Source organism: Scyliorhinus canicula, chromosome 12 (assembly GCF_902713615.1).
Source record: "Scyliorhinus canicula chromosome 12, sScyCan1.1, whole genome shotgun sequence".
Classification (NCBI taxonomy): Eukaryota; Metazoa; Chordata; class Chondrichthyes; order Carcharhiniformes; family Scyliorhinidae; genus Scyliorhinus; species Scyliorhinus canicula.
The window spans coordinates 131104961-131132600 of NC_052157.1; the positions used below are offsets into that span (position 1 = coordinate 131104961).

At 47.9% G+C, this 27640-nt stretch overlaps 1 protein-coding gene across 2 annotated transcripts in view; it reads right to left on the minus strand.

The window, feature by feature from the left end:
- Window positions 1-27640, minus strand: part of doc2b (double C2-like domains, beta) — a 420460-nt gene that overhangs the window by 186163 nt on the left and 206657 nt on the right. For both annotated transcript variants that reach the window (XM_038814143.1, XM_038814142.1), the window contains one exon: window positions 20978-21087. In XM_038814143.1, coding sequence (XP_038670071.1) covers window positions 20978-21087 — 110 coding nt within the window. The remainder of the gene's footprint in view (window positions 1-20977; window positions 21088-27640) is intronic.

Genomic DNA, 27640 nt, shown 5'->3' on the forward strand with positions numbered 1-27640 from the left:
TGGCAGCTCCGGCTGCTGATACGGGCCCTGCACGTCCGGTCGGGGGTCGGTGCATGCGCACGCCGGCGGTCTATGTCGGCCGCCCCGTGCGACATGGCAGACCCACACTGCGCACCGGCACCAAATAGATAGGCCCCCCCTAGATCGCGCATGCCCGCGGATCGGTGGCCCCCGATCGATAGCCTGGCCATCTGTTTGGCGCCCCCCCCCCCCCGATGAATGATCCCCCCGCCCCTCACCGCCACGCCAAGTTCCCGACGGGTGGGACCATGAGAGAACCACGCCATCGGGAACTCGGTCAGTTACATTTGGAGAATCGCCGCGGGGGCCTCCGTCAATGGCCCAGAACCGCGTAGACCACGCGTGCGCCATTCGCGGCGATTCTCCGGCGACTGGAGAATTGCGGGAGCGGTGTTGTGCCGGATCTCGGTGTCGACGCCCATTCTTCGCCTACGCGCCAATCGTGATTTCTGCACGGAGGCTCGCAGAATCCCGCCCCATAACATTCAAGGCTATGGGCCAAGTGCTGGTAAAATCAGGTGTTTTTCACGTGCCAGTGTGGACTCGATGGACCGACTGCACTGCAACTGGTCACTGGAAGTTAAGAACACCAGCCTGAACTGATTCCTCCTAACATTTTACTCACTTATTGCTGAATTCTCTGGTTCCCAGCCACGTTTTTCTCGCCGGTGCGTTGTTCGCTGGCGGCTGGATTCTATCTTCCCGCCGCTTGTCAATGGGATCACAGAATTTACAGTGCAGAAGGAGGCCATTCAGCCCATCGAGTCTGCACCGGCTCTTGGAAAGAGCACCCTACTTAAGCCCATACCTCCACCCTATCCCCGTAACCCAGCAACCCCATCTGACCTAAGGGTAATTTATCATGGCCAATCCACCTAACCTGCCCATCTTTGGTCTGTGGGAGGAAACCGGAGCACCCAGAGGAAACCCACAAAGCCACGGGCGAACGTTCAGACTCCGCACAGACAGTGACCCAAGCGGGAATCAAACCTGGGACCTTGGCGCTGTGATGCAACAGTGCTAAGCACCATGCTACCGTGCTGCCAATTGGAAGCCCAATGGGAGCCACCCCACACTGCTGGGAAACCCGCGGGCCAGGGTGCGCTGCCAGCAGGAAAAGTGAATCGCAACAGCTGAAGAATTCCGTGTTTAATCGCAACAAGCTGCTGGAACAGACAAACCTGAGACAGCAAATATTCTCTATGTGTTACACGGTCTATATTAGTTTTAGATTTTTAAAGCTGGATCCATCAATTACAGAACAATGGAGCAATCCCCGTTTCATAATGCAAGCTTTTTAAGTAGCATTAAAGGGTGTAGAGACTAATAGTTGTGCAAAACTTGAATATTAACCCTTACCAACTTTTACAGATGCACTATAGAGAGCATCCTCTCGGGCTGCATCACAGCCTGGTATGGCAACTGCTCGGCCCAGGACCGCAAGGAACTTCAGAGAGTCGTGAATACCGCCCAGTCCATCACACGAACCTGCCTCCCATCCATCGATTCCATCTACACCTCCCGCTGCCGGGGGAAAGCAGGCAGCATAATCAAGGATCCCTCCCACCCGGCTTACTCACTTTTCCAACTTCTTCCATCGGGCAGGAGATTCAGAAGTCTGAGAACACGGACGAACAGACTCAAAAACAGCTTCTTCCCCACTGTCACCAGACTCCTAAACGACCCTTTTATGGACTGTCCTCATTAATACTACACCCTGTCTGCTTCATCCGATGCCAATGCTTATGTAGTTACATTGTACATATTGTGTAGCCCTATTATGTATTCTCATGTACTTTCTTGAATTCTGTTCAATTCCCTTTCTTCCAATGTACTGAATGATCTGTTGAGCTGCTTGCAGAAAAATACTTTTCACTGTACCTCGGTACACGTGACAATAAACAAATCCAATCCAATCCAATCCAAAGGGATGCTGTCAAGGTTTTCCATCTTGCACAGACTAATAGATTGTGTAAAACTTCAATATCGCTGAACAAAGGGATGCTGTCAAGGTTTTCCATCTTGCACAGACTAATAGATTGTGCAAAACTTCAATATCGCTGAATAAAGGGATGCTGTCAAGGTTTTCCATCTTGCACAGACACAAGGAGACAACAATGCGTAGTGCAGCAGCAGATCCAAATATAGCAAACGTATCAACATATCGGAAATATGCAACGGATGGGAAGTTAGGCCAAGACTGCACATTGTCACCCGTCCAATTGATAAAGAAATTCTTCATTCAGCTGGCTAAAATGATCTTCTGTCAAACGAGTTGGGGACCATTTCAACCTAGTGCATCGTGAGAGCAGACATCACTTCGCAGAATTGGTCCTAATCAGTTCAATTAATTCAACAACCTGGGGTTCCAGCTAGACACATTCTTGGACCAAAATAAAGGCTGTTTCACCTGTAGCTGTTTTTTGATGACATTTAAAGCATTTGAGTCAAGTTTACTTTTGCCCAAGCACAACGAGCAGCTTTACCTCAATTTAAATTCAATGGAAAGAATAGAGAGAAAAAAAGACAGGCAATAACAAAACAGCTTTATATGTTTATGACGTTTTTAACACAATACAAATATCCCAAGCTGCTTCACAGAGGTGTTGTAAAGCAAAATATGACGCCAAGTAACATAAGGAGACAACCAAAACCTTTGGCAAAGAGATGGATTTTAAGGAGCCGCTTAAAGGATCAAAGTGAGGTAGAGAGGCAAAGGGGTTGAGGGAGGGAATTCTGGAACCCAGGTCCTAGGCAGCCGCAAGCATGGCCACCAAGGTGAAGCAATTAAAATCAGGAATGCTCAAGAGACCAGAATTAGACGAGTGCAGATGTGTCCCGGAGGGTTGCGGGGCTGAAGGAGGTTACAGAGATAGAGAGGCACGAGGCCATCCAGGAATTTGAAGACAAGGATAAGAATTTTAAAATTGAGGTACTTTTTAACCGGGAGCCAATTAAATCAGCAAGCATATGGTTAATGAACGAATGGGATTTGGTCCAAGTTTCGACATGGATAGCAGAGTTTTGGAGGACAGAAAGTTATCGATGGTAGAATGAGAGGGGGGGGGGGGCTAGCCAGGAGTGGGGTGGAATAGTTTTGGCTGGAGGTAATGATTAGGACAAAAAGTAAGATTGATTAAAGCAGAAAACAGTCGAGGCATGAAGTACAAAGTAAAATAAATAAATTGGCATTCATCATGTCCAGTTGATGAATAACAAAAGTTTTCAAAGAACACATATGATAGAGTAACAGGAGAAGAGAAACAGTGATGATACTGTGATTCTCCCAATCAGAGACTTAAGTGCTCCCACCATGAGAAAACTGGAGTGGTTCCCGCTTGCGCGAGAAGTGACCCCGACATGCCATTCAAAAGTACTGATAAACTTTTTTACCCTCAATCAGGTTCTCAGTGCCATTCAATGGCACACCGAGGTTCTTGCTGGACCTGAGAGAGGGGGGGGGGGGGACATAATCTCTCTGACAGGTCTCGCTGCTCAGAGACCAGGGCACCTTTTTTAATGGGGGCCTTAATCTCAGAATGCTGCTGCAACCCCACAAGTCAGGATCGCTGGCAAGCCCCCCACCCACCCTAATCACTGGCAAGGGTCAAATTCCCCATTGCCCCCTCATCCCCCAGCCCCCCTCCCCCCCCAATCCCTTCAGACCCCGCTCTTTGGCAGTGCAATCTGACACCTTGTACTCCTGGAAGCGCTTGAGAACAAAGAAACAGCCTCTTAAAAAAAGCAGGTTAGAAAAACACCTACTCCACTGAGTTAATGGATCCCTGCAGAGCTATAAAAATAAACAATCTTAATCCTCCCCTTGAAACTGCCGTGACCTGTCAATCAGAAAGTTTGTAAAAGATAAATTGTCTGTGAATTGAATGTAAACAGTGCAGTTCAAAGCTTTCGGGTTTCTAGACATACAAACAGGCTTCAATGCTTTAAAGGGCAATGAAATTGACTCTGAAAATCCATTTAAAGGTTTGCACCACATTAAAGGGAATATTTGTACCTTCATCTCACAAATCTTTGATACAATAGTTAATGGATTAAGGGGTGCAGGTGGGAACAGTAGCACAGTGGTTAGCACTGTTGCTTCACAGCTCCAGCGTTCCAGGTTCGATTCCCGGCTTGGGTCACTGTCTGTGCAGAATCTGCACGTTCTCCTCGTGTCTGCGTGGGTTTCCTCCGGAGGCTCCGGTTTCCTACCACAGTCCAAAGATGTGCAGATTAGGTGGATTGGTCATGCTAAATCGCCCTTCGTATGGGGAAACGGGGATAGGGTGGAGGTGTGGGGTTAAGTAGGGTGCTCTTTCTAAGAGCCGGTACAGCCTCGATGGGCCGGATGGCCTCCTTCTGCACTGTAACTTCTATGATTCTATGATTTACTTTCACTTTATTATCATAGAACTGGATTTTGGAGAAACGAACAGGCAGTTCAAAGGATTTAAACGCTGCAGATGGGAAGAGCAGCCAAGACCTCCATCCGAGGAAAGACTCCCAACCTGAGCTCCTCCAGCCGAGCACAAGCCCCCATGATCCCCACTTCCCATGAAGGACTGCCCTGGACACCCTGGAGGTATTTTGCCCACCCCCTTGCCACCCCTCAAATTGCTAGCTGCCAGCTCCCCATTTTCTCAGGACGTTCACTGATTCATGGCAGCAGGACTTTAGGCTGGGGGGGGAGGCGAGGGGGGAGAGGGGGAGGGGGGGGAGAAGGCGGGTTGGAACATTCCAGAAGTCAGATCAATCGGGCACGCTGCCCATAAATTAGATTCAACACAGCTCTCATGAGCTATTTGCACGTTCCCGCTGGGTCTGGGTGGAAACCTCACCAGAGCCATCGGAAGATCATCAGGGCTGGCTGGGAGACTCATAGCGGGTTTCACGGCCGGCTTGAAACCCATTTATGGCTCGGCACCTGATTTAACTGGCCATCGGGATTCCCTCCGCTGGTGGGCTGCCCCAGAGTATACCAGCCAAGTTCTATCAACTACAAATATAAGATAATTGTGAAGGACTCGTAGGAGACCAAATTTCCACACCATTCACAGCAAATTGTAGTTAGGAACATCTGCAGTGCATTGTAGATAACAGCACACCAAGTACTGTTACAAAATTAATTCCCAGGATGTGAACATTATTTGAAAGGCCAATGTTTTATTCCCACCCCAAAACGGAGATGCATTATTGACTAAACTGAGTAGCTTGCGAGGCCACTTAAGAGTCAATTGTGACATGTAGGCCAGACTGGGTAAAGGCAGCAGATTTCCTTCCCCAAAGGACATGAGTGAATACGTTTCTTACACAACCTGGTATTTCCATCATCACTTTACCGATACTAGCTTTATATTCCAGATTTATTTAATTCACAAAATTAATTACTGACTTACTTAATATAAATTCCCCAACTGATGTAGTGGGATTTGAACTCGTATCTCGAGGCCATTAAGTCCCGGGGCAGAATTCTCCTTTTTGCAGAATATGTTCTCCCTGCTGGAGCTGAATTGGACCTCATTTGAATTCACACTTGGATCGCAAATCAGGAAACGATACCTATTCCTTAGCCATGCAAATTTCTGCAGGGCGAGGATTGAGGGGATTCCCCAGGGAATCCAGCTATCGACCCGTCATTTTGAGCTGGAAACCCGATAGTGAGGTCTGATGGCTGGGCACCCCGGTAATGCAGTTCAGCTTTCCTGCCCCCCCCCCCCCCCCCCACCCCAGGAGTTTCTGGGCCATCCGCCTTATCACGTTCCCAGTGCAGGGGTGATCTGACCACCTACTACCAGAGACTCCCCCCGAGAGTCTTCTAATTAAAGATCCTCCCAGAGAACCCCCAAATTAAAGAAGCTCCCATGAGACCCCCTAATTAAAGAGACCCCACCAGAGACCACCCAGAGGAGAAACCCCTGTCTGGAAGCCCCCAGAAGAGAGATCCCTATCTATAATCTAGAGAGCATTCCAGACAGAGGCAGTAAAAAAAAATTGCTGCTTTAAAACTCATCTGTGCAACACACGTGATGGCTCAGGCAGAGGAAGCAGAACCTGTCAATTCCGGGAAAGGGAAATCCCGCTAGCTGGGTTCAAATGCCCTCTTTGAAGTGCCCAGTTGTGAAACTGACCGCAATGTTTATGAACATCAATCATTGACTGACAGCTCCTGGACCAGATCAAAGAGTGTTAAGTGCTTTCTGTTAGTTACACAGTTGACTACTTCTAAGTCACTCAAGCATGAAGAGAGATGAATGGAAACATGCAGACAGATGGGTGTGTGTGGAAGCTGTCAATCACAGCCTAGTGAAATCAATATCAAAGTGAGGTGAAGATCTGAGCTGACTGGTTTTCTCAGGGTGTGAACCTTGATCCCGACATCAGGAGGAGATCGGAGCATCGCAACAGGAACAGCATTTGTTTTCTGCCCAACGGTCGTTTCTCCACCGCTGGTAGCGGAGTTCCTGATGCGGTGGAGAACCCAGCCCCTTGTCTCTGGTCTACTAGTTCACAGACATAACCACAAGGGTACCGCCCTCCCATATAATAAACCTCCAGAATGGAGATCCAATTAACAAATTCATTTCAACACAGGTATGTGTGAAGTATTATATTTTGAAAGAGAAAAATAAAGATCTCACCTATTAGTTAGGAAATAATATTTGGCACAGCAGGTCCAAGCCAATGTTTATACTCCACACAAGCCTCCTCTCACCCCTCTTCATGTTATATCCAATAAAGTAACCGTCCTTCTTTCTTCCCTCTTTATTCTTTACTCAGAATGGTTAAAGTACTGAACTCTCTAATGCAGGAAGTTCGTTGAAGCAAAGAGTTTAGATGCTTTCAGTAGCAAACCAGACAAATGCATGAAAGAACGGGGAATGGCAGGATATGCTGATGGAATAGGAAGAGGCTGCTGTGAGGTACAGACAGGAGCACAGGCTAGTTCTGATGAAACGTCATCGACCTGAAATGTCAACTCTGGTTCTCTCGCCACAGATGTTGCTGCCTGACCTGCTAGGTATTTCCAGCACTTCTTTTGTATTTATTTCAGATATCCAGCAGAAGCTGCAGTTTGCTTTTGTACCAGCTACAGACAAGTTGGTTAAATGGGTCTGTTTTTGCTGTATAGTCTGTGTAATAATGTAGAAAGATGTGGACGTAATGAGACACAGAGAAGAATTCAATTTTGACCAATAATCTGACTACCTCTGCAGCAGAAAGGCTGCAATCCTTTCTAATAGACTTAAATAGAAAGCATACAGTGTAACTACCTGCTGTACAAACTGAAAAGACTCCCAAAATTCTCAAAATAAATACTAACTTATGCTATGTTAGCTTAAAGGTGGCTAAAAGTGAACTTCTGCAATGCTGAAATGAATTATGTTTTTTTAATGGGTGTGAATATCTTTTTAGAATCATACCTTGTATATCTCATAAATATGTAGACAAAAACCTAAGCAAGCATTCTTTTCTTTATATCTCAGTTTAAGCAAAGGACTAAAATTGCTTTTGACCAATTCTGCATTTTTCTTGGGCTGCCGGCAAAATTACATTTTCATTATTCATGTTATTCGACTTGGTCAATGCAAAATAACTCAAATAGGCCCAAACTGGTGCCTTATATCAAACTACAGACACAATTGCAAATTCCAATATACATTCCTCTAAATTAATTGCAGCCGTTGTAACATTGCTCCATCCAGCTAATTATTTCCATCTCATTTTATCCCCAGTGCAAATTAACGATTTCGACAGACTTCAGACCGCTCTGCAAAGTGCATCATTTGATTTATTACCAGACGTACAAATACTCATTTGTCATGGTTTCCCATTACCACCTATCTCCACAATTTAACAGAGTGGCAAACAAACTGGTAAACAATACACTGAAATCAAATGTCTCAATCTTTGCAGTCTGCAACCCCTCCAGACGAGTGAGGTTTTTATTCAATCCAAGTGCTGGATCAAAATCCTGGAACTCTCTCTCCAACAGCACTGTGGGTCTCACTACACCACATAGACTGCCATTGTTAAAGGTGGCGGCTCACCAAAACCTTTGTTAGATGAGGAGTTTTACACCTAACATTTGCTGAGTAGTTATCCCGGTAAGGAAGTCGGAAACCATCCAAAGTCTTCGACTCTAACTCAGAGTTGGAGATTTCTTCGGAGGGTCCCAGGGAGCAGGGGAAATTTCCCATCTGAGGTTCAAGTTTCCTGAGCAATTCCCATGGAATTAATGTATTGAGATTTCCGCGGGGTCTGGTGTCCGATGCTCCAGAGACCTGGGTCGGAATTCTCCGACTCCCCGCAGGGTCAGGGAATCGCCTGGGGCCGGCGCAAATCCCGCCCCCGCTGTGGCCGGAATTCTCCGCCACCCGGGAATCGGCAGGAGCAGGAATCACGCCCCGCCGATTGGCGTGCCCCCCGCGGCGATTCTCCGGCCCACGATGGGCCAAAGTCCCGCCGCTGACAGGCCAATCCCGCCGATGTGGTTTAAACCACCTCTGGTGCCCGTGGGATTGGTGGCGCGAGCGGTCCGATCACCCCGTGCCCCCCCCCAGGACCCCGGGGGGTGCCCCCACGGTGGCCTGGCCCGCGATTGGGGCCCACCAATCGGCGGGCGGGCCTGTGCCGTGAGGGTACTTTTTTCTTCCGCCGCCGCCATGGCCTCCACCATGGTGGAGGCGGAAGAGACCCCCTCCACCACGCATGCGCCGGTGGTGACGTCAGCGGCTGCTGATGCTCTGGCGCATGCACGAACCGGCGAAGGCCTTTAGGCCAGCCCCGACACCGGGCGGCGTAGTGCCAAAGGCCGTTGGCGCCAGTTTTGGAGAAGTCCGCACCTTTGTGGAGGTCCGACGCCGGAGTGGTTGGAGCCACTCTGCTATGCCGGGACCCCCTGCCCCGCTGGGTAGGGGAGAATCCCGGCCCTGATATCTAGGCCAACGATTGTATCTCTTATAATCCATGTGAACCTATGTTTTTAACTTTCCCCTGCAGTTACTTTTCATCAGCAACCTCCTTTCTGACCTGCGAGCTAATCTGCATGTGTGATCTCTGCCCTAACAGCTTGCTTCACTGTCCCACACGAATTGCAATTCGCTCATGTGCACTTCTCATCTCTACAGCAGCTAGTTACTATTCACAAAGTGAATAATAAGAAAGCACCAGCAAAATAATAAAAAAATGCACATTAATATTCAAGATACACCAACACATCAGGTTTCCTGGTACATAGATTGTTTTTGCTGCAGGCACTTTTAAGATGTTTATATGTATTCATTGCTACAAAAGAAAATCCAACTCAACCAAAGGAGAAATGAAAACTGAAAGTGCTGGAAAAACGCAATAGGTATGACAGCATCTGTGGAGAGAGAAACACAGATAATGGGTGCATTCTAACCAAACAAAATCACAGTCCGTTCCGGGCAGTATTAGCAGCGTGGTTCCTAGCGCTCCCGGCAAGGAACATTCCCCACCCCCCCACCCCCCACCCCCACCCCACCCACAAATCCCCACCCCTAGGCCGCACTTAGTGTAATTTCCTGCACTGAGGAACTCCAACGAGCGGAACTCCTCAGTGCAGGAAGTGATCAGGACACCATTTTTAAATGGCACTCTAATCTCTTGACCCCCTGACGTGATCCCTGGATCCCCCCCAAGTCACTTCTAAGGGGATCCTCGGCCCCCATATCCCACCCCAGACGGGCAGGGCACCGCTGGGCCTGGCGTCTGACATGGGAAAAATGTCAGCCTGGCACCATGGCACTGCCAGCCTGGGATCCTGGCACTGCCCCTGTAATCCTAGCAGTGCCAGCTGGGTTCCTGGTCGTGTCAGACTGGCACCCGGGTGGCACTGACATGGTGCCAGGCTGGCAGTGCCATTTGCCCAGGTGGCACTAGCAGTTCCAGGGTGCCAACCTGCCCGAGGTCGACCATCCCGCTGGGCTATCTGATCGTCTGAGAAAGTCTCCCCAAGGGCCGGTACGCCTGGTCCCTGTTTGTGGGGATGAGTACTAATCGTCGCTCAGCTGTGGTCTCGATGCCAGGTGGCTATTCGATCCAGCGTCAGTGGGTTAGACCTCGCAGGGGCGCAAAGGCTGTCAGGAATCCTGGGGGAGGCCTCTCCTGGGATATGCCGGCTGGTCCTGTCCCGATTCAGGTGGGACGTGACCGATAAATCACGCCCAATGTTTTGAGTCCAATGTGACTCTACTTCTTAAATTCCAAACTATTTGGTTAGTATCCCACATGAAGTTCCTGAATATATGTAAGCATTACTGCAAAGAAAAACATTTTTGCAATGATATGGAAATATATTTCAAAAAGCAATATTGACAAGACTTAAAACATTCCTGCTTTTTGTTGATTTCAGTAGATTTGCTCTTGAATTTAATAGGAATTAAAATGGACTTTTCAATGAACTCAGCATTTTCAGTAGAATTTAGTATTGATTCAGAGCACAGGTCAGATCCACAAGATTTACTGGAACACTGTGAACTATGTGGCTTATCTTCAAGTCAATGCGCACTTCTTAAGGATTGTTATGGGCCAGGGTTTAGAGAACCCCAAAGTGTATCATGGAGTTCACCTCACCCACAACTTTTAATAGATTGTGGTATGGGGAGCACACGGCCCACTCTACAGGTGTGGCACAGCAGAAATGGAAAAGTATTTTTTAAAGCAATACAATGTTTATTCTATGAACTCAAGTTAACCTTTTTAAAACAAACAGTGAACATCTTACCAACCATTAATTCAAATACAGCACCCAAAGAGTACAACACACGTAAGTAATGCTTACGCTGTCTTTTTAACATCCAGAAGACTTACAAAAAACATAACCTTTAACAGAAGCACATCAGGTTTACATTCACTACTGAAAACATTTATAATTCTGAATTCACCAAATGATCAAGAGATAGTCTTTTCATGGCAGAGAGATCAACAGTACACCTGCTCTGTCTTTCTTCAGCTCCAACACTGAAGACAAAACTAAAACACACCCTGCAGCAAACAGCCTAAAACGAAAGTAAAAAGCTGACACTCAGCCCAGCTCCACCCACACTCTGACATCACTGCAGTAATATGAGCAGCCAAACATTTCTTAAAGCGACATTTCCATGACAAGGATATACAGCCAAAATAAATATTTGTAATACTTCATTGGTGTCAGATCAGGTGGGGAAACCTGTAATGATTGGTGATGGCACCCACTGGGTGAGTGGCAAATGCTGGACTGTGATTAAGCAACCAAGCAATCCCCAAAAGATGCCCTAGGCCTTGAGAGAGACTGGCTTGAGGATGGGAATGGGACCATCTGTGAAGAAATGCTGCTAAAAAACAGATGAGATAATCCATGAGCTGGCCAATCCAAAGCCTGCAAAGGGCATATAATATTGTGAGAAATGTACAGAACTGTAAGGGTTAATGTTATGTCCGAATCAACCACTAGAGGGAGCTAGATGCAGAACTGTATAAAGCATCGTGCTACGCCTTCCGGGAGAGTGTTGAGGAGAAGGCTAGGGGAAAGACTGTAGGAATGCTAGCGTGAGTGAGATCAGATCATAGTTATTGGGCGCGATTCTCCACTCCCCACGCCGGGTGGGAGAATCACGGGAGGGCCGGGCGACTCATGAAACGCCCCCCTGGTGCCCCCCGCGATTCTACCAACCCCCGCTCAGAAGAATCGCCGCTCAACGTTTTTCACGGCGGCCGGTGATTCTCCGGCCCGGATGGACCGAGCGGCCTGCCGTTCCCGACCGGTTCATGACGGCGGCAACCACACCTGGTCGCTGCCGTCGTGAACATGGGCGGCAAAGTGCCGTTTGAAGCTTGTGGGGGGCGGAGAGGGGGGTGAGCACCACAGCCATGCTCGGGAGGGGACTGGCCCGTGATCGGTGCCCACCGATCGTCGGGCCGGCATCTCAAAGCGATGCACTCTTTCCCCTCCGCCGCCCCGCAAGATCAAGCCACCACATCTTCCGGGGCAGCGGAGAGGAAGACGGCAACCGCGCATGCGCGGGTTGGAGCCGTCAGCCGTTGTGACGTCAGTCACGCATGCGCGGGTTGGAGCCGGCCAACATGCGCATGCGTGGCTGACATCACATAGACGCCACCGTCGCGTCATTCTCGGCGCGCTGCCTTGACGCAAGCATCAAGGCCCGGCGGCCGAGAGTTATGGAGCACCGCTCCTAACCCCCCATGTGGGGTGAATAAGGTGAGAGGAGCGGCCTCCAAGGCCGTCGTGAAACTCGGCCGAGTTTACGACGGCCTTCCCGATTTTTTGCGGGAGTGGAGAATTTCGCCCATTGTATTAGTGTAGAGATTATTGGTTGATGAGTGTAGATTGTATATTTATTGTCAATTGTCTAGTAATTAGAAGTAAGATGCCAAATTCAATGAAATAATGTAAACAAATCCTTAGCGTTGTTTAATACAAAAGCTAGTTGTGGTCTTCGTGAACACTACACCAACCATCTTAGGATCTGAACCACAAAGAACATTACTGGGTGATGAGTTGTGATTTTTGGAAGCCCAAAACAGAACACTGGGGAGACGGGGAGACACACTCACACCGGGTGGTGGTGGGGTGGGGTTGGGGGGGTGACACTGGGGGGAGGGCGGGGTTGGGGGAACACTTTTAGGGTGCAGTATCAGGTATGGGGAATGCTCACAGGAGCTCCATCAATAGTTGAGCGACGGTATTTAATATTCCCTGGGTTATAATTCAAGATAAGGTGAAGCTGAGCTGCAAAGTTTAATTTTAATGCAATAGCGTTGCTTATGTAGACATAAATTTACATATCATCTCATGATAATCATTCCAAATTATTATAACATTATGCGTGACCCTAGGAATTCTGAGAATGGTGCTTGACGTTTCTGGGGCAAGATAGGTTTCTTCTAAATGTCACAAAATGTAAGATTCCATTATTACAAACCTTTTGGTTCTTTATGTGACTGGAAAGAAAAATATAAATTCTATCACTCATCCAATGACAATTGTGGTCATAAATTCAAGAGCAAGTCCACTATAATCAATATAAATGACATAATGTCCAAATAGCAGTGCTTTGTTGGGATATTATAAATATGAACGTTTATTATAGTAATAGAAATATATTTCTGCACCATTGCAAAACTGTTTTGCTTTTCAGTATTTTGCATTTCTATATATTTATATATGTTTATGAGAACTCATGCAGCAGGACCAGAGGATACTGGCTAAATAGTTCGAAAGTGAGCAAGGATGGACTGAGAAAAACACTTCATGGCGACTCCACAATTACTCATTACGTGGAGTCATTAATAATGAAATTCATTTGAATTCAGCAACCTCTTTCTCTCTTCCCCCCTTCCCTCCCCCCCCCCCCCCCCCCCGCTAACCTTCAAGAAACAGTGGTCTGTTGTTTAGTGCAGTTGTCAGTTGCTAGGGTTACTAGATTGAGAAAGATTGTTTCAGCACAGGCAAAGAGTTAGCCGCGTTGAGCCTCGCCATTAGTTAATTTGACACAGAGCAATGTTCGAATGTTACATGTTCTCATGCAATCTCTGAATCTATCAATTGGTTTCGGGAGTGTAGTACATAATTTGTATTCAAACTTCTAAAGTAATAAAACATATCAATTCAAAAAAATATTCCTCTGGCCTACCCCGGCAATAAAACCATGCGTACATCTTCTCTATAAATTTCCTACAGAATGCACAAAACATGCAATTTGGTCCATTGAGTCAACGTGCTGTTTTTCTGCACAAGACATTACTGGATCTCCCCTCTGCTGCTCACTCACTATACCATTGTAATATATTTTCCTTTTCAAGTAACTATTAAAAATTTTTAAAAATGTAAAATGTTTCATGGCAAAGAATTTGCATCGAGTCCATAGCACAGAGACAGGCCATTCTGCCCAGCTGCTCCATGTCTGCAGTTTTTACCAAGTGAGCCTCCCTCTTCATCCCATTGTATCATCAAATCCTTCTTTTCCAATTTATAATAATTCTATTATACCCGGAGGAAACCCATGCAGACACAGGAAGAACGTGCAGACTCTGCACAGACAATGACCCAAGCCGGGAATCGAACCCGGGGCCCTGGCGCTGTGAAGCAACAGTGCTAACCACTGTGCTACCCCTCAAGTAGCCACATAACCTCCCTTTGAATGTACCTTTGCTATTTGGCTCAACTGTACCTTGTGGTGGCATATTCCATTCTTAGCAAAACAGTTTTTCTACTTTTCCTCTTAATAGTTGAAAATCTTTAATATCCCAGGCGGCATGGTGGTGCAGTGGTTAGCTCTGCTGCCTGACGGCACTGAGGACTCGGGTCCAATCCTGGCCCCAGGTCACTGTCCTGTGGAGTTTGCATATTCTCCCACTGTCTGCGTGGGTCTCATGCCCACAACCCAAATATATGCCGGGTAGGTGGATTGGCCATGCTGAATTGGCCCTTAATCGGAAACATTTTTAAAAATTGAAAAAAATAAATCTTGTACCCAAACTCATTGGGTGGGATTTTCCAGTCCGCCCCTGGAGCAGGTGTTCTGGCAGCAGAGCCCACGGCTCACCATTGGCCGCTGGCAGGATCTTTCAATCTTGCCAAAGCCAATGGCCATTTGCATTGCTCGCCGGCTGCACTGCCAGGGGACCCACCATGGAGATCCAAAAGGACTAGAGCTTCCTGCTGATGGGAAGGGCTGGAATCTCTGATTACCATCTCTTCAAGAAGTGGAAACAATCCATCACCTAATCATAGCTGACTATGTTTTTCATTCTTGGTTACGCTCAATATCCTCTACAGCTCAATGTCACCAGAGGCTCTCATTAGCAGGTGATCTACACTTTCCACTGCCCAGTAACTAGCTCGATGACAGCAAAAAACAGTTGGTAACAGAAAAAAGGCAGTTACTGACAGCTATCACATACCATGACCAATCTTTACAGGAGGCAACTGAAGTATCGCACCAGCAAGACAAGACATGGTGGCTTCAAATCATCAACTTGACATTGGTACAAACCAAACAACAGAGCAATTTTGCATGACGAACAATTCATTTTCCTGTGATCCTTGGTTTTGAAAATTAATAAAGGTGCAAATTCTTGACATTATGAACTTGGGCTCACCTTCATTATATAAACCAGTAGAACTGGGTTGCAATAACTGACAATCAGGGACTAACAACAATTAAGGTCTATTGATATTGCTGAGCAACTCTTGCATGCTGTAAGTCTGCCCACGCCCAGGAGAGAACTCGTCCGCCCCCAACACGTGACCCCTTTTGTATCCACGTCATCCTAGCTTCCACGTGACCACCCGCTCCACAAAACTTCCAAAAGCCAACTATTTCAGGCATTTGGAACATAGGCTGTGAGAACACAGTACGCTTAGTTGAAGGGAGAGAGGTTCCTTTATCTCCTATCTTAATTCAAAATGAATTTTTAAAAACTGCATACCTTTCATGATTTAACAAATCCACAACTGATTTTTGATCAACAATGAATAAAGGCAAAGACGACTGGGATAAATTGCACGTTTTAAGCCTGAAAATATGCAGAGGCTTTGGCAGTTAAATTTGTGTTACACTTTTTTAGAGAGGTAATGGGAGGATGTCTAAAAAAGGGGCATGTATTTGGCCCCTTTAATATTGTTACGATCCCAGTTGATGTTACTACTGGATGGGAAGGTCCCAGAATGGAACAAAAGGTCATAGCGTTTGCTTTTTAGAAAATAAAATGTGGATGAATAAAGACACAGGACTGATGAGTAGCTTTTATGTTCAATACATGTTTTTTTTTCTGATGTCAAAGATTAACCATAATACAATCCCTCTTCACTCCTATTTATCTTCACAGATGTACACAGATTTTAAGGACAACACAGGTTACAAAATATATCTTATGATATAATGTTCTCAGTAAACATGCAATCCTTTTAACATTACAGGCTGGCTATGGTCAGCCAACACCTCACCCTGAATTGAATGGTAGATATCACCCAATCAGACGTCTGTGGATTTCTGCTCAAGTCCCCCCAGATGATTGTCACACAAATGTTTCCAAACTCCCCTCTCAAAGAAAAACACTTTAGAATCTTACAAACAATGCTTTCCCGCAGCTGTTTACAGCAAGGATCTACTTCCAGGATTTCCAACTCTCCTTTCAGTAATTCCTTTGCCTTGAATAGCCACATGCTTTCATGTTTTTCACACATTCTCTCAGGGTTACAGTCACCAATTGCTTCACAATTGCTCCTCAGTCTGTAGGAAGATATCGCCATCCTTATGATTACTTCATATCTCTGGCTTCTCACTGGTCAACTTTATCTGTAATTTTCAGCTCTCTCCTTTACTTCAATGAACAATATCCTGTTTCAATTCCAGTTATTCTGTTTCTTTAAATTCAGTTTCCTGGAATTTATCTTTTTGTTCCCCAGTTTATCGAAGTAAATTCTAGTAAATGGTTTCTCTGGGACCTGCTTTCTTGCCCGTTACTCCATTGTTCTGTCTCTGCTTCTGGTAGAGCTGAGAGAGCTGTTTACTCTCAAGCTGTTAAGCTCCTTCTGCTAATGGATTCAGCTAAAATTCAACTCCAAAATCCTTCCTTCCCTAAAGGTGGCCCCTGGTTGCTGAGCAATAGCTCCTTCTTTCTCCAAGCTCTTGCTTACCTTTCATGCTGTAAACTCTCCACATTTAAAAATGAAATCATGAATCTAACTAGAACTTTACCCTTTCTCACACAGAAACACTAAATTAAACTCACTTACTCTACACCTTATTTCTAACATTTCCAACATCCAGCAATACAAATATAGATCATTTTCCGGCATTTTCTCTTTTGGTTTCATTTAAAATAACTTCTTCTTCCAGACAATATATAAATTAGGAGCCTAATGCCTGTTAAATGATAATCACGATCAGTTGGCAATGGTTGGAGCAAACATCAAGCCTGTCGCACCCCGTGATGATTCTTCAGATGCTTCCACAACTGCGAATTCCAGATAAGTTGATTTTTTTTTGTTAAAAACTCCCAACCTATGCAACTTGGAGGGACAAGAGTACCCTCCCAACTCCACAGGAGGCATGATTAACCTTTTCCTGTAGTCTACTGCAACAAGAGAGGCTTTACAAGAGAGTTGCTGCTGCTGGTAAGACAGATGGTCCAGAAATGAGGTCTTGACTCAGGTGAGCCTCTTGTGATGACATGACCAACAGCAGCAGCTAATGCCGAATGTATTGATGAGGTCTGAGGCCCGATTTTGGTTTGGTACTGCGCTGGTCGATAATGGGCTCAGACTAATTTCAAGTCCACCATCTGACCACAAGCTGCGAACATAAAATCCTCATTAGGGATGTACCCCTTTAGCTAAGTGACCTTTGCATCTTCCCTTTGTTTCAAGATTACAAGTTACATGGGTAAGTAGTACCATTGCTATCTTGTCAGGTGCAAGTTGGAAAGGCTTTCTTTCTAAGACACGGTTCATGGTATTGAAGGCCTCTGTCATATCATTTCTTAAATTTATAGATCCAGTGGCAAACTCCAATTTCTTCAAGCTGCAATCTGTCATCCCCGGTAGCATCGCCAATGATCATCATTGCAGGCTTTCCATTGCTTGCCATAATGGGGAGCCCAAATCTTTGCACAATACTTCAGCTGCAGCCTAATCAAGACCATGTATAAATGTATTATCTTTAAAAAAAAGTAAATGGTAGAATTTGGAAGTAAAAAGAGAAAACACTCGAAAAACACAGTCGGGCAGTCAGCATCTGTAAAGAGAAAAGATGCTGTCCGGGATTCTCCATTTGGCTGGGACTGAATAGCGTGTGATTGACACTTCCTTTGTGAGTACTATCCAGTATGCAAGCCAGGGCATGCAAATGGCCCAGCACTCCGCTGGTGCGAATTGAGAACAATTCCCAGCCCAGTGAGCATTGTAACGGTTGGGGACATAATTAGCGCCAAAGAGCCTGACAGCTGGAACTGTTTTTAAGCACTTCACTTACCACACACTCACTACAGCCTGGCTAAGACTGCTATTGCTGCAGTATGTGTTTTAAATGCACCCCTTTGGCATTACGGACTACAGGCCCTGGCTGCTCACACTGCTGAGTGCTGCCTGTGTCCTTTGGATGCTCAGAGAGCCTCTGGTCATCTGCGAACCCACCCAGGCTGCCCCTCTGGACACCCTCATACCCCAGCTCTTTCACAAGGGGATTTGATGGCACAAACCAGTTTGTGCCAAATCATTACAACCCAAAATCGTCCAAGATAATGCAAAGGTATGATTTTACACGGCTATGCGGACTCCGAAGGCTGCTGAATATTGTGAGATTGGTCATCCCTCTCCAAGAGGGTAAGGGTCCATTTGGTGTGCAGGATTAACAACGTGGCAACTCAGAGGAAGTTTTTCACAGAACCAATAATAGACCTCAAAATGGCCATCGAGCCAGCTCTGTAACGTGAGAATGCTGAGAAGGGGGTTCAGGAGCTGCAGGGTTCCATTGACTATGATGTCCATACCGGTGGACGACCCCCGTACAGGAGTGCAGTCGCTACTCAGGTCAGTGCCTGCATGACCAGATCGCCACCAAAGCAGCAAGCAAGTGTACAACATTGTGTCCGGACCCAATGGTCAAGCCCATCCCAGACCAGAGTGACACCTGCCCGGAGGATGACGGGGAGCACAATGGCATTGCCATGCTTGCGGTCACAGAACATGCAGCAGCCAAGACTGCCAGAATTGAAAAAGAAGACGGCGCCCTGGCCAGATGACAAGGTTGCCCTGTGCCAGAGCCGTGGACTTGGCCCAGCCCGAGGAGGACGAACTGATGCAGCTGATTTGCATCATGGCCACTAAAGTTGCACCAATTCAGATGAGACTTCAAGTCAACAGTCACCCCCTGGTAATGGAGGTTATGGGGGCTGCCGTCCCCATCATCGCTCAACAAACCTTCCGGCCGGCTTCGCACGGGCATGCCGCACTTGGGCTTGTGTGCTACCAAGGCCCGGCTGGCGACATATACCAGGCAGCTGTTGAACATCATAGAGACTACTATGACCCTGGTCACAAACGGGTGTCAGACAGTTACACTTCCACTAATAGTGGTACAGGGACCAAAACCCAACCTGTTGGTTGGCTGTGAACACGCGCATGGGCCAGCAACAAATCTTCTGGGTGGGCACCGGCAGTCTGTCCGACGTCCTTGGGACATGTCCGTAGGTTTTGCAGGAGGGCCTTGGAAAAGTAAAATGGGCCAGAGCAAGAACTTATGCCCACCCGGAGGTCCAGCCCAAATACTTCAGAGTACGACCGGTTCCCCCCAAGCCTTGCGGTGGAAACTGAATTACAATGCTTGGAAGATTTGGGTATCATACGCCCAGTCCGATTTCCACTGGTGGTCCCAATGTTGAAAACGGATAAGTCGGTTCATCTCGGCGGTGATTATGAACTGACAGTGAACAGAGCCTACTGCCTGGACCAATATCCCTTGCTGCGTGCAGAGGATCTGTATGCGAAGCTAACTGGGGGCCACTTGTTTACAAAACTGGACATGAGCCATGCGTGTCTCCAACTAGAGCTAGACGCAGCATCACGGAGATAGGAGACCATCAATAACCACATGGATTGGTATGAATATACTTGGCTCCCTTTTGGAGTCTCATCCGCATGTGAGATATTCCACAGGGTAATGGAAGGCAACCACCAGGGTCTACCCAAAGTGGCGGTAATTCTGGACAACGTGCTAATTTCAGGGGCCACTGAGAAGGAACACTCCCAAGTAGGAATCTGCCTGAAGAGAGGCAAGTGTATGTTTCAGGTGAAGGCAGTCAGGTACCTGGGATATCATACAGACAAAGATGGTTTGTACCCAGTAGAAGAAAAGGTCCAGGCCATAAAGGGAGCCCCAACACCAGAAAATACGACCGAACTGAGGTCGTTTTTGGGGTTTGTGAATTATTATGGGAAATTTATCCCGAACTTAACCACTTTGTTCACACCCCTACACACACTGCTGAATAACAACCAAAGACAGACATGGGGAGCACCATGAGAGGAAGCGTTTGCATGCAAGGGTAAAGTGGCAGCCACTATCTTGCCAGCTGTTTATACATTACAGCCCTTCAAGGCCACTCGTCCTCACGTACTATTCCTCCCCATATGGCATTGGAGCAGTGCTGTCCCATTGGTGTGACGATGGCATGGAATGCCTAATATCATATGCATCTAGAGCCCTGGCCGATGCAGAACGCCTCTTCTCGCAAATCGAGAAAGAAAGGTTGGCCATGTTTTAGGCTGTGGAAAAGCTTCCATCATTACGTTAACGGACCCCACTTCTTTATCATCACTGACCATATTTCCCTGCTGGCCCTCTTCAAGGAAGACAAGGCCATTCCTCCCATTGCCTCAGCCCGGATCCAGCGGTGGGCGTCATTACAAACCCCTCAGCCCGGCCCCAGCACTGGCACAGGCACAGCCACAAGGGAAGCGGCAAAGATGGCCCCCTCGGCTGGCCACTGGAGGAGAATGGGGGGGAGGTGGTGGAGGGGTTTAATAACCCTCACGAGGCCCCCTAATTGGTGGACTTGTGCAATATGAGCTTCCCCCCTACACCATGTGCTTATATTTGTATGCAGTAACCTTTGTTGTGACACCTTATCAAATGCTTTCTGAAAATCGAAGTGCCACAAGTCTCTAACTTGATCAATTCCTTTTTGAAAATCTATATAAACACATCCACGTTCAGGTCTCTTCTCTCATCTTTCCTCAAAAAACATTCATAAGGTTGGTCAAGCGTGACGTGCCTTCAAGAAATGTATGTCGACCAGCCAGATTAACTCATACTTCTGCAGTTGCTTATTGATCTCCTTTCTTCAAATTTCAATCGCTTTTACCCCTCATACGCAAAGGAAAAGACTTAAACTGCTTAAAGATTTTCAAGGCATTAAAATTAAATTTTACCTTAATGTCTTCCGTACCATGTCTTCATCAGTGATCCCGTAGTAAGTGAGAGTCTCGTTCCAGACTGGATTCAAAGTATTCCGTAGTGTCTTTGTCCTTAGCTTGTTGGCCTAGAATCAAGCAGTATAAAATAGTCTAATTTTACTAGGTGCTTACACGAATCTTAAAAATACTTTATAAGCCAGTGTTTATAACTCATTGATGAAATACTTAAATGTGGGAATCCAAAAATTGTTGCCAGTGATTCTATATTTCTCTACAGAGTGCACTGACATAAACCCACGCACACACGGGGAGGACGTGCAGACTCCACACAGACAGTGACCCAGCCAGGAATCGAACCTGGGACCCTGGAGCTGTGAAGCATTTATGCTAACCACCATGCTACCGTGCTGCCTCAATATACTTTTTTGTTATGGAGGGTTTTGGAGGGTTCGAGAAAGCAATATACTTTATTCATTTTTGACAGGATATTCAGTCATGATGACTGCTAAACAGTCTCCCTGGGCCAAAAGGAGTGATTTTAATGTTTTTGAATGTCAAATACCCCCATTATGATAAGTTTCACGTATTTTTTTAAACGTTTGTTTGTGATGTTTTTTTCTAACTTAATCCCATGTGGATGCCCGAATCATTTATTTCACTATCTAGAAAATGTAAAACTAAAAAGGAAGGAATTCAGTCTTTTTGATTTTCTGTTGATTTTAGTTTGTTTGTTACAGTCAAAGACTTAAAAAGTGAAATCTTGCACAATTCTGTATGTCGGTCACTGAGAAGTTCAGGGGCGAGATTCTCCGCAAATGCGGAGCCTTCACGCCCACTTCCGGGGCCGATTCTCCCCCACGGGCGGGGCTAGGGTTTGAGAATCGCGCCCCAGATTTCTTGTGTAAAGTTGGCAGTCTGTACTGGGATCATAATTCTATTCCTTGCTGGCATTCAGGGATCTCACTCTGAACCTGAAGACACGATGAACTCGATAAGGCGAGCTAACTTCAACCCTTTTCCTCCCTCCTTACAGGAACAAGTGCTGTTCCAGCCCAATCCCTGCCCTGTACCTGTTCCTTCATTTCCCAGAGAAAATAGGGATTGGCCAATCTCACTCTCCTCCAGTAGAGCAAACGCCTCTGTGCAAAGATATTTGATTAAAATGCTGAGAAATGGGAAATCATTCGTATATTTTCAAAAGAAAGATCCTTCACATTAAAGCTTCAATTCTCCAGACAGATCTAAGTGTTTGTAGGTGAATGGCCCTTCAAATAGGCTTTAAAATTTTCAGCCTATACTCTTCAGTACTAATGGATATGCCCTGCAATAATGATCACCAAGCTCACGTTAATGAAATGGCCCTGGATTCCAGTGATGTTAAAGGGCCAAAGTTGCATTCTTGAATGAGGCTGACACCCATTTCGGCTGGGAGCCCTAGTCACCCATTACTAAGCCTCGGTCAAAATTGGCAGCGATCAGAACAGCAGAGGGAATGGATAATAATTTATGTACACCACTTATGTTGCACCAATGCCTTATTCTTAATCAAAAGCAGGGAGGTAAATTGCTCCCAAATACTTGGAACCACGGATGATTAGGAATATTGAATTCTTCATTCTCACATCAGACTCTTTTGCAAAGGCAACAGATGGGCGGCACGGTGGCACAGTGGTTAGCACTGCTGCCTCACAGCGCCAAGGACCCGGGTTCAATTCTGGCCTTGGGTGATTGACTGTCTGTGTGGAGTCTGCACATTCTCCCCGTGTCTGTGTGGGTTTCCTCCAGGTGCTCCGTGTTTCCACCCACAGCCCAAAGACGTGCAGGTTAGGTGGGGTTACAGGGCGGGTGAATGGGCCTAGGTGGGGTGCTCTGTCAGAGAGTCAGTGCAGACTGGATGGGCCGAATAGCCTTCTTCTGTGGCAAACAGATTCTGGGCGGGATTCACCGTTCCCCGACGCCAATATCATAATCGACGATCGGGCAGAGAATCCCTTCCGATGACCAAATCGGGGCTGCCCCCTCCGCTGCACGCTGAAGGCCTGTTGGCGCATCACCTGAAGGCCCTCCACCGATGCTCCGCCCCCGATGAGCCGAGTTCCCGAACACGCAGGGTGCGTGTGGTCTCAACGGTCGGGAACCCGGCGTGGCGGCTGCGGACTGTGTCCAGCGCTGCCACAGTCAGCCAGGAGCCGTGCTGCTGGCCGGGCGGGGGGGCTTCCTCAAAGGCTGGTGGGGGGTGGCCAGGTGGGCAGTATTTGGCGGGTCGGGTCTGCGGACGGCCGGTGCCTGAGCAGCCACGGACCCGGCAATTCCCTTTTATATCGTGGGAGCGCTGGCTGCGAGCCACTCACCGGTTGCAGGATTGGTGAGGGTTCAGCGCCAATTTTGGTGTCGTAAAACGCCACGGTTCCCACGCTGGTGTCGGCACTTAGCCTCAAAAACGGTGAATCCAGCCCCATGTGTGTGATTTGGAATACAGTCTCTCCTGGATAAATCAGGATTTGCTCTATTTTCATTTCGACATATAGCACAAAAATTGTACATGCCAACCCTAAACTGACCAGTATTTGGTAAAAGGTAGATCTTTGCTTAATAAGTGTTAAAAAAAAGCACTGCCCAAAGTGCGTGATGAGCAAATACTAATTCTTCATTTGCACAAATGAAATCACATTCTCAGGAAGCATGCATTTGAAGACAGCCTGTTCTCCATTTTAAATACTATGACAAAACAGCAAAGAAATAAACCTTTTCCTGAACAGTCTATGGTTATAATTGATTTACTGACAAGTGAGGCCACCAGCTCATGCTCATGGAGGCCTCCAAGAGGGTCATTTTATCATTAACTTTCACACCTCAATGATCAAAGTTCCACAGTGAGTCCATGAAGGACTTCTTCACAACAAACAAATGGGATTAGAGTTTCCACTTGGTGCGCAATCTTCAATCTGGGTGGAAACTGCACTGCACTTCGAGGAACATTTTCTCCACTCATTATTTGCACATTACCAAGTTCAAATTCTGACATGAACTAGCACAATCACATGGCAGTTTGGAAGGTTTTTTAAAATTAAACTTCGGCTTTAAAAATATTCCTTGACAAATTTAAGAATAGTTCTGCCGCAGGTCAATTAAGCTGAAAATGGGTTTAATCAAAAGAAAAGCAAATCAGAGTCTGACCATCAGCGGGGAGTAACATGATTTTAAATGGCTAAAAATGACTTTTAAAACTATACCGAACCATTTGGGAGTTATATCGCGGTATAGGTGTCAGTTCCTTAGTAAATCAAAAAATAACCCTCTAAATTTTTTAAAATAAGGGCGAGATCAATTGCCTGTTGACGTGGGCTTCACGGGGGCATGGGGTGGATTCAATGGGAAATCTCATTGACAGCGGTGGGACAGATCCCAGCGCCAGCCAATGGCAGGCCACCTCCTGCCACTGAGAAACACACAGCGGGGGAGGCCAGAGACTCTCGCCCCCATGTTTATTACATTGGACGGGATTCTCCGACTCCCCGCCGGTCAGAGAATCACCGGTGGGCGGCATGAATCCCAGCCCTGCTGGCTGCCGAATTCTCTGGTGCTGGGGTTTTGGCGAAGGCGGGAATCGCGGCGCGCCTGTTGGCGGCTGCTGGCAGCGCCCCCCCCCCGGGCGATTCTCCAGCCCGCGATGGGCCGAGTGGCCGCCCGTTTTCGGCGGGACCCGCTGACGTAAATCACAACAGGTCCTTACTGGCGGGACCTGGCTCTGAGGGTGGCCTGCAGAGTCCTCGGGGGAGCGCAGGGGGTATCTGGCCCCAGGGGGGGCCCCCACGGTGGCCTCTCCCGCGATCGGGGGCCACCGATCCGCGGGCGGGCCTGTGCCGTGGGGGCACTCTTTCCCTCCGCACCGGTCCCTGTCAATCACCGCCATGGCCGGAGTGGAGAAGAACCTCCCTGCGCATGCGCTGGGATGACACCAGCACACGCTGGCGCTCCCGCGCATACGCCAACTCGTGCCGGCCGGCGGAGGCCCTTCGGCGCCGGTTGGCATGGCACCAAGCCCTTCCCCGCCGTCTGGTGCGGTGCCAAACACTCTGGCACCGGCCTAGCCCCTGAAGGTGTGGAGGACTCCGCACCTTCGGGGCGGCCCAACGCCGGAGTGGTTCACGCCCCGCCTCAGCACCAGAGTGGCCGTCCCCGCCGGTTCGCGGAGAATCCCGCCCATAGCTTTGGTGGCCAAAATCAACTTAATTTTTGGAGCTTCTTCAAAGACCTCCAAACGAGTGGAGTTCGCAGAAACACCCAAAGGTGATTTATTCGTTCGGGATGTGACCATTTTTCTGGGAAAGGCAACATTCTAGCTCAATGTGATTTTTAAGCCAGCCCAAATGAATCTCAATTTTGCGCTGGACACATGTGTTTTAAATTACATGGGGCCAGATTCTCTGTTTCATAGACTAAGGGTGGGATTCTCTGCGTGATATTCATTATGCCGGCGGCGTACCCAAGCCTGCGGGTTTCCCGGACATCCCATTGGCAGGTGGCAGGAACAGAGAATCCCGTTGCTGGCGAGGATGCTCTGCTGAGGAGCATGCGGCTGGCGAAACAGAGAATCGACGCCTGGACTGAATCGATGGAGCTCTACCACCATGGAATAGGTGCCAGTTCCGAGCAATTCAGGATCCGTTAATGGGCTAGTGCTGGCACCAAGTGGAACACAAGCGATTCCAACAACCAACGGTGCCTGATTCGCCGGGGTCGGGATTACCACTCGAGAGGCTGACAAGCTGCAGCCACTCCCCACATAAGCTCATCTGAGCCAACAAGATGGCAGCACAAAGAGCAGCACCCTGGTTTGCAGATACGGAGCTGGCGACCCTGTTCTATGCTGTGGAGGGAAGGCAGGCCACCCTGTTCCCCGGGGTACAAAGGAGGCTGCCACCCGATGCCGTACATTGGGCAAGTGGCAGAGGCTGTGAGCAACTTGAGCCCTTCCGTCAGGACCTGCCAATAGTGCCAGAAGAAGCCGCACAACCTCCTCAGGGTAGCCAGGGTCCCTGGCACCAATCCCCGCCCCAGACACATTCGCATACCATTGCACCCGGTCCACAGCAGATGCCATTTCCATGGCCCTACACTCATCCCTAGAGCATCTCGACAACAAGCACTCCTACTTCAGACTCCTATTTATTGACTATAGCTCCGCCTTCAACACCATAATGCCAGCCGAGCTCATATCAAAGCTCCAAAACCGAGGACTTGGCTCTCCACTCTGCAACTGGATCCTCGATTTTCTGACCAACAGACCACAATCAGTAAGAATGAACAACAACACCTCCTCGACAATAGCCCTCAATATCTGGGCCCCGCAAGGCTGCGCACTTAGCCCCCTACTCTACTCCCTGTACACACACGACTGTGTGGCAAAACCTGGTTCCAACTCCATCTACAAGTTTGCTGATGATACGACACTAGCGGGCTGGATCTCGAATAACAACGAGTCAGAATACAGGAGGGAGATAGAGAACCTAGTGGAGTGGTGTAACGACAACAATCTCTCCCTCAATGCCAGCAAAACTAAAGAGCTGGTCGAAAGGGAAAATGCTGGAAAATCTCAGCAAGTCTGGCAGCATCTGGAGGGAGAGAAAAGAGCTAACGTTTCAAGCCCGATGACTCTTTGACAAAGCTCTTGGGCTTTGACAAAGAGTCATCGGACTCGAAACGTTAGCTCTTTTCTCTCCCTACAGATGCTGCCAGACTTGCTGAGATTTTCCAGCATTTTCCCTTTCGTTTCAAATTCCAGCATCTGCAGTAATTTGCTTTTTTCTAAAGAGCTGGTCATTGACTTCAGGAAGCAAAGTACTGTTCACATCCCTGTCAGCATCAACAGGGCCGAGGTGGAGATGGTTAGCGGTTTCAAATTCCTAGGGGTGCACATCTCCAAAAATCTGTTCTGGTCCACCCACGTCGACGCTATCACCAAGAAAACACAACAGCACCTATACTTCCTCAGGAAACTAAGGGCATTTGGCATGTCCACATTAACCTTTACCACCTTTTACAGATGCACCATAGAAAGCATCCTATCGGGCTGCATCACAGCCTGGTATGGCAACTGCTTGGCCCAGAACCGCAAGAAACTTCAGAGTCGTGAACACCGTCCAGTCCATCACACAAACCTGCCTCCCATCCATTGACTCCATCTACACCTCCCGCTGCCTGGGGAAAGCGGGCAGCATAATCAAAGACCCCTCCCACCCGGCTTCCTCACTCTTCCAACCTCTTCCATCGGGCAGGAGATACACTGAGAACAGTGTCTGAGAACACACATGAACAGTCTCAAAAATAGCTTCTTCCCCACTGTTACCAGACCTCCGCAACCACAGGGCCATGAACCCCAAACGGCAGCAGTCTGCTCACACCCCACCCTGCGCGACATGCCGGCTGCCATGGCCGGCTGCCCTGTTCACAAAGGCCACCAGCTGCCCACCCCCTGCGTCGCATGCATCTGACTGCCTAACGCTTTGCACTTTCTGTCCCCCCCACTCCCCCTCCACCCCACCCCAGGAGAAGGCAGCGCCTACCCACAGGGAGAGAGAGAAGACCAGAGGGGGACCGCTGGACCTGCGGCCCCTCATCAGCGCGGAGCGGCGGGCATTGGACCTGATCGGTGGACCAGAAGAGAGGGCAGTCGCC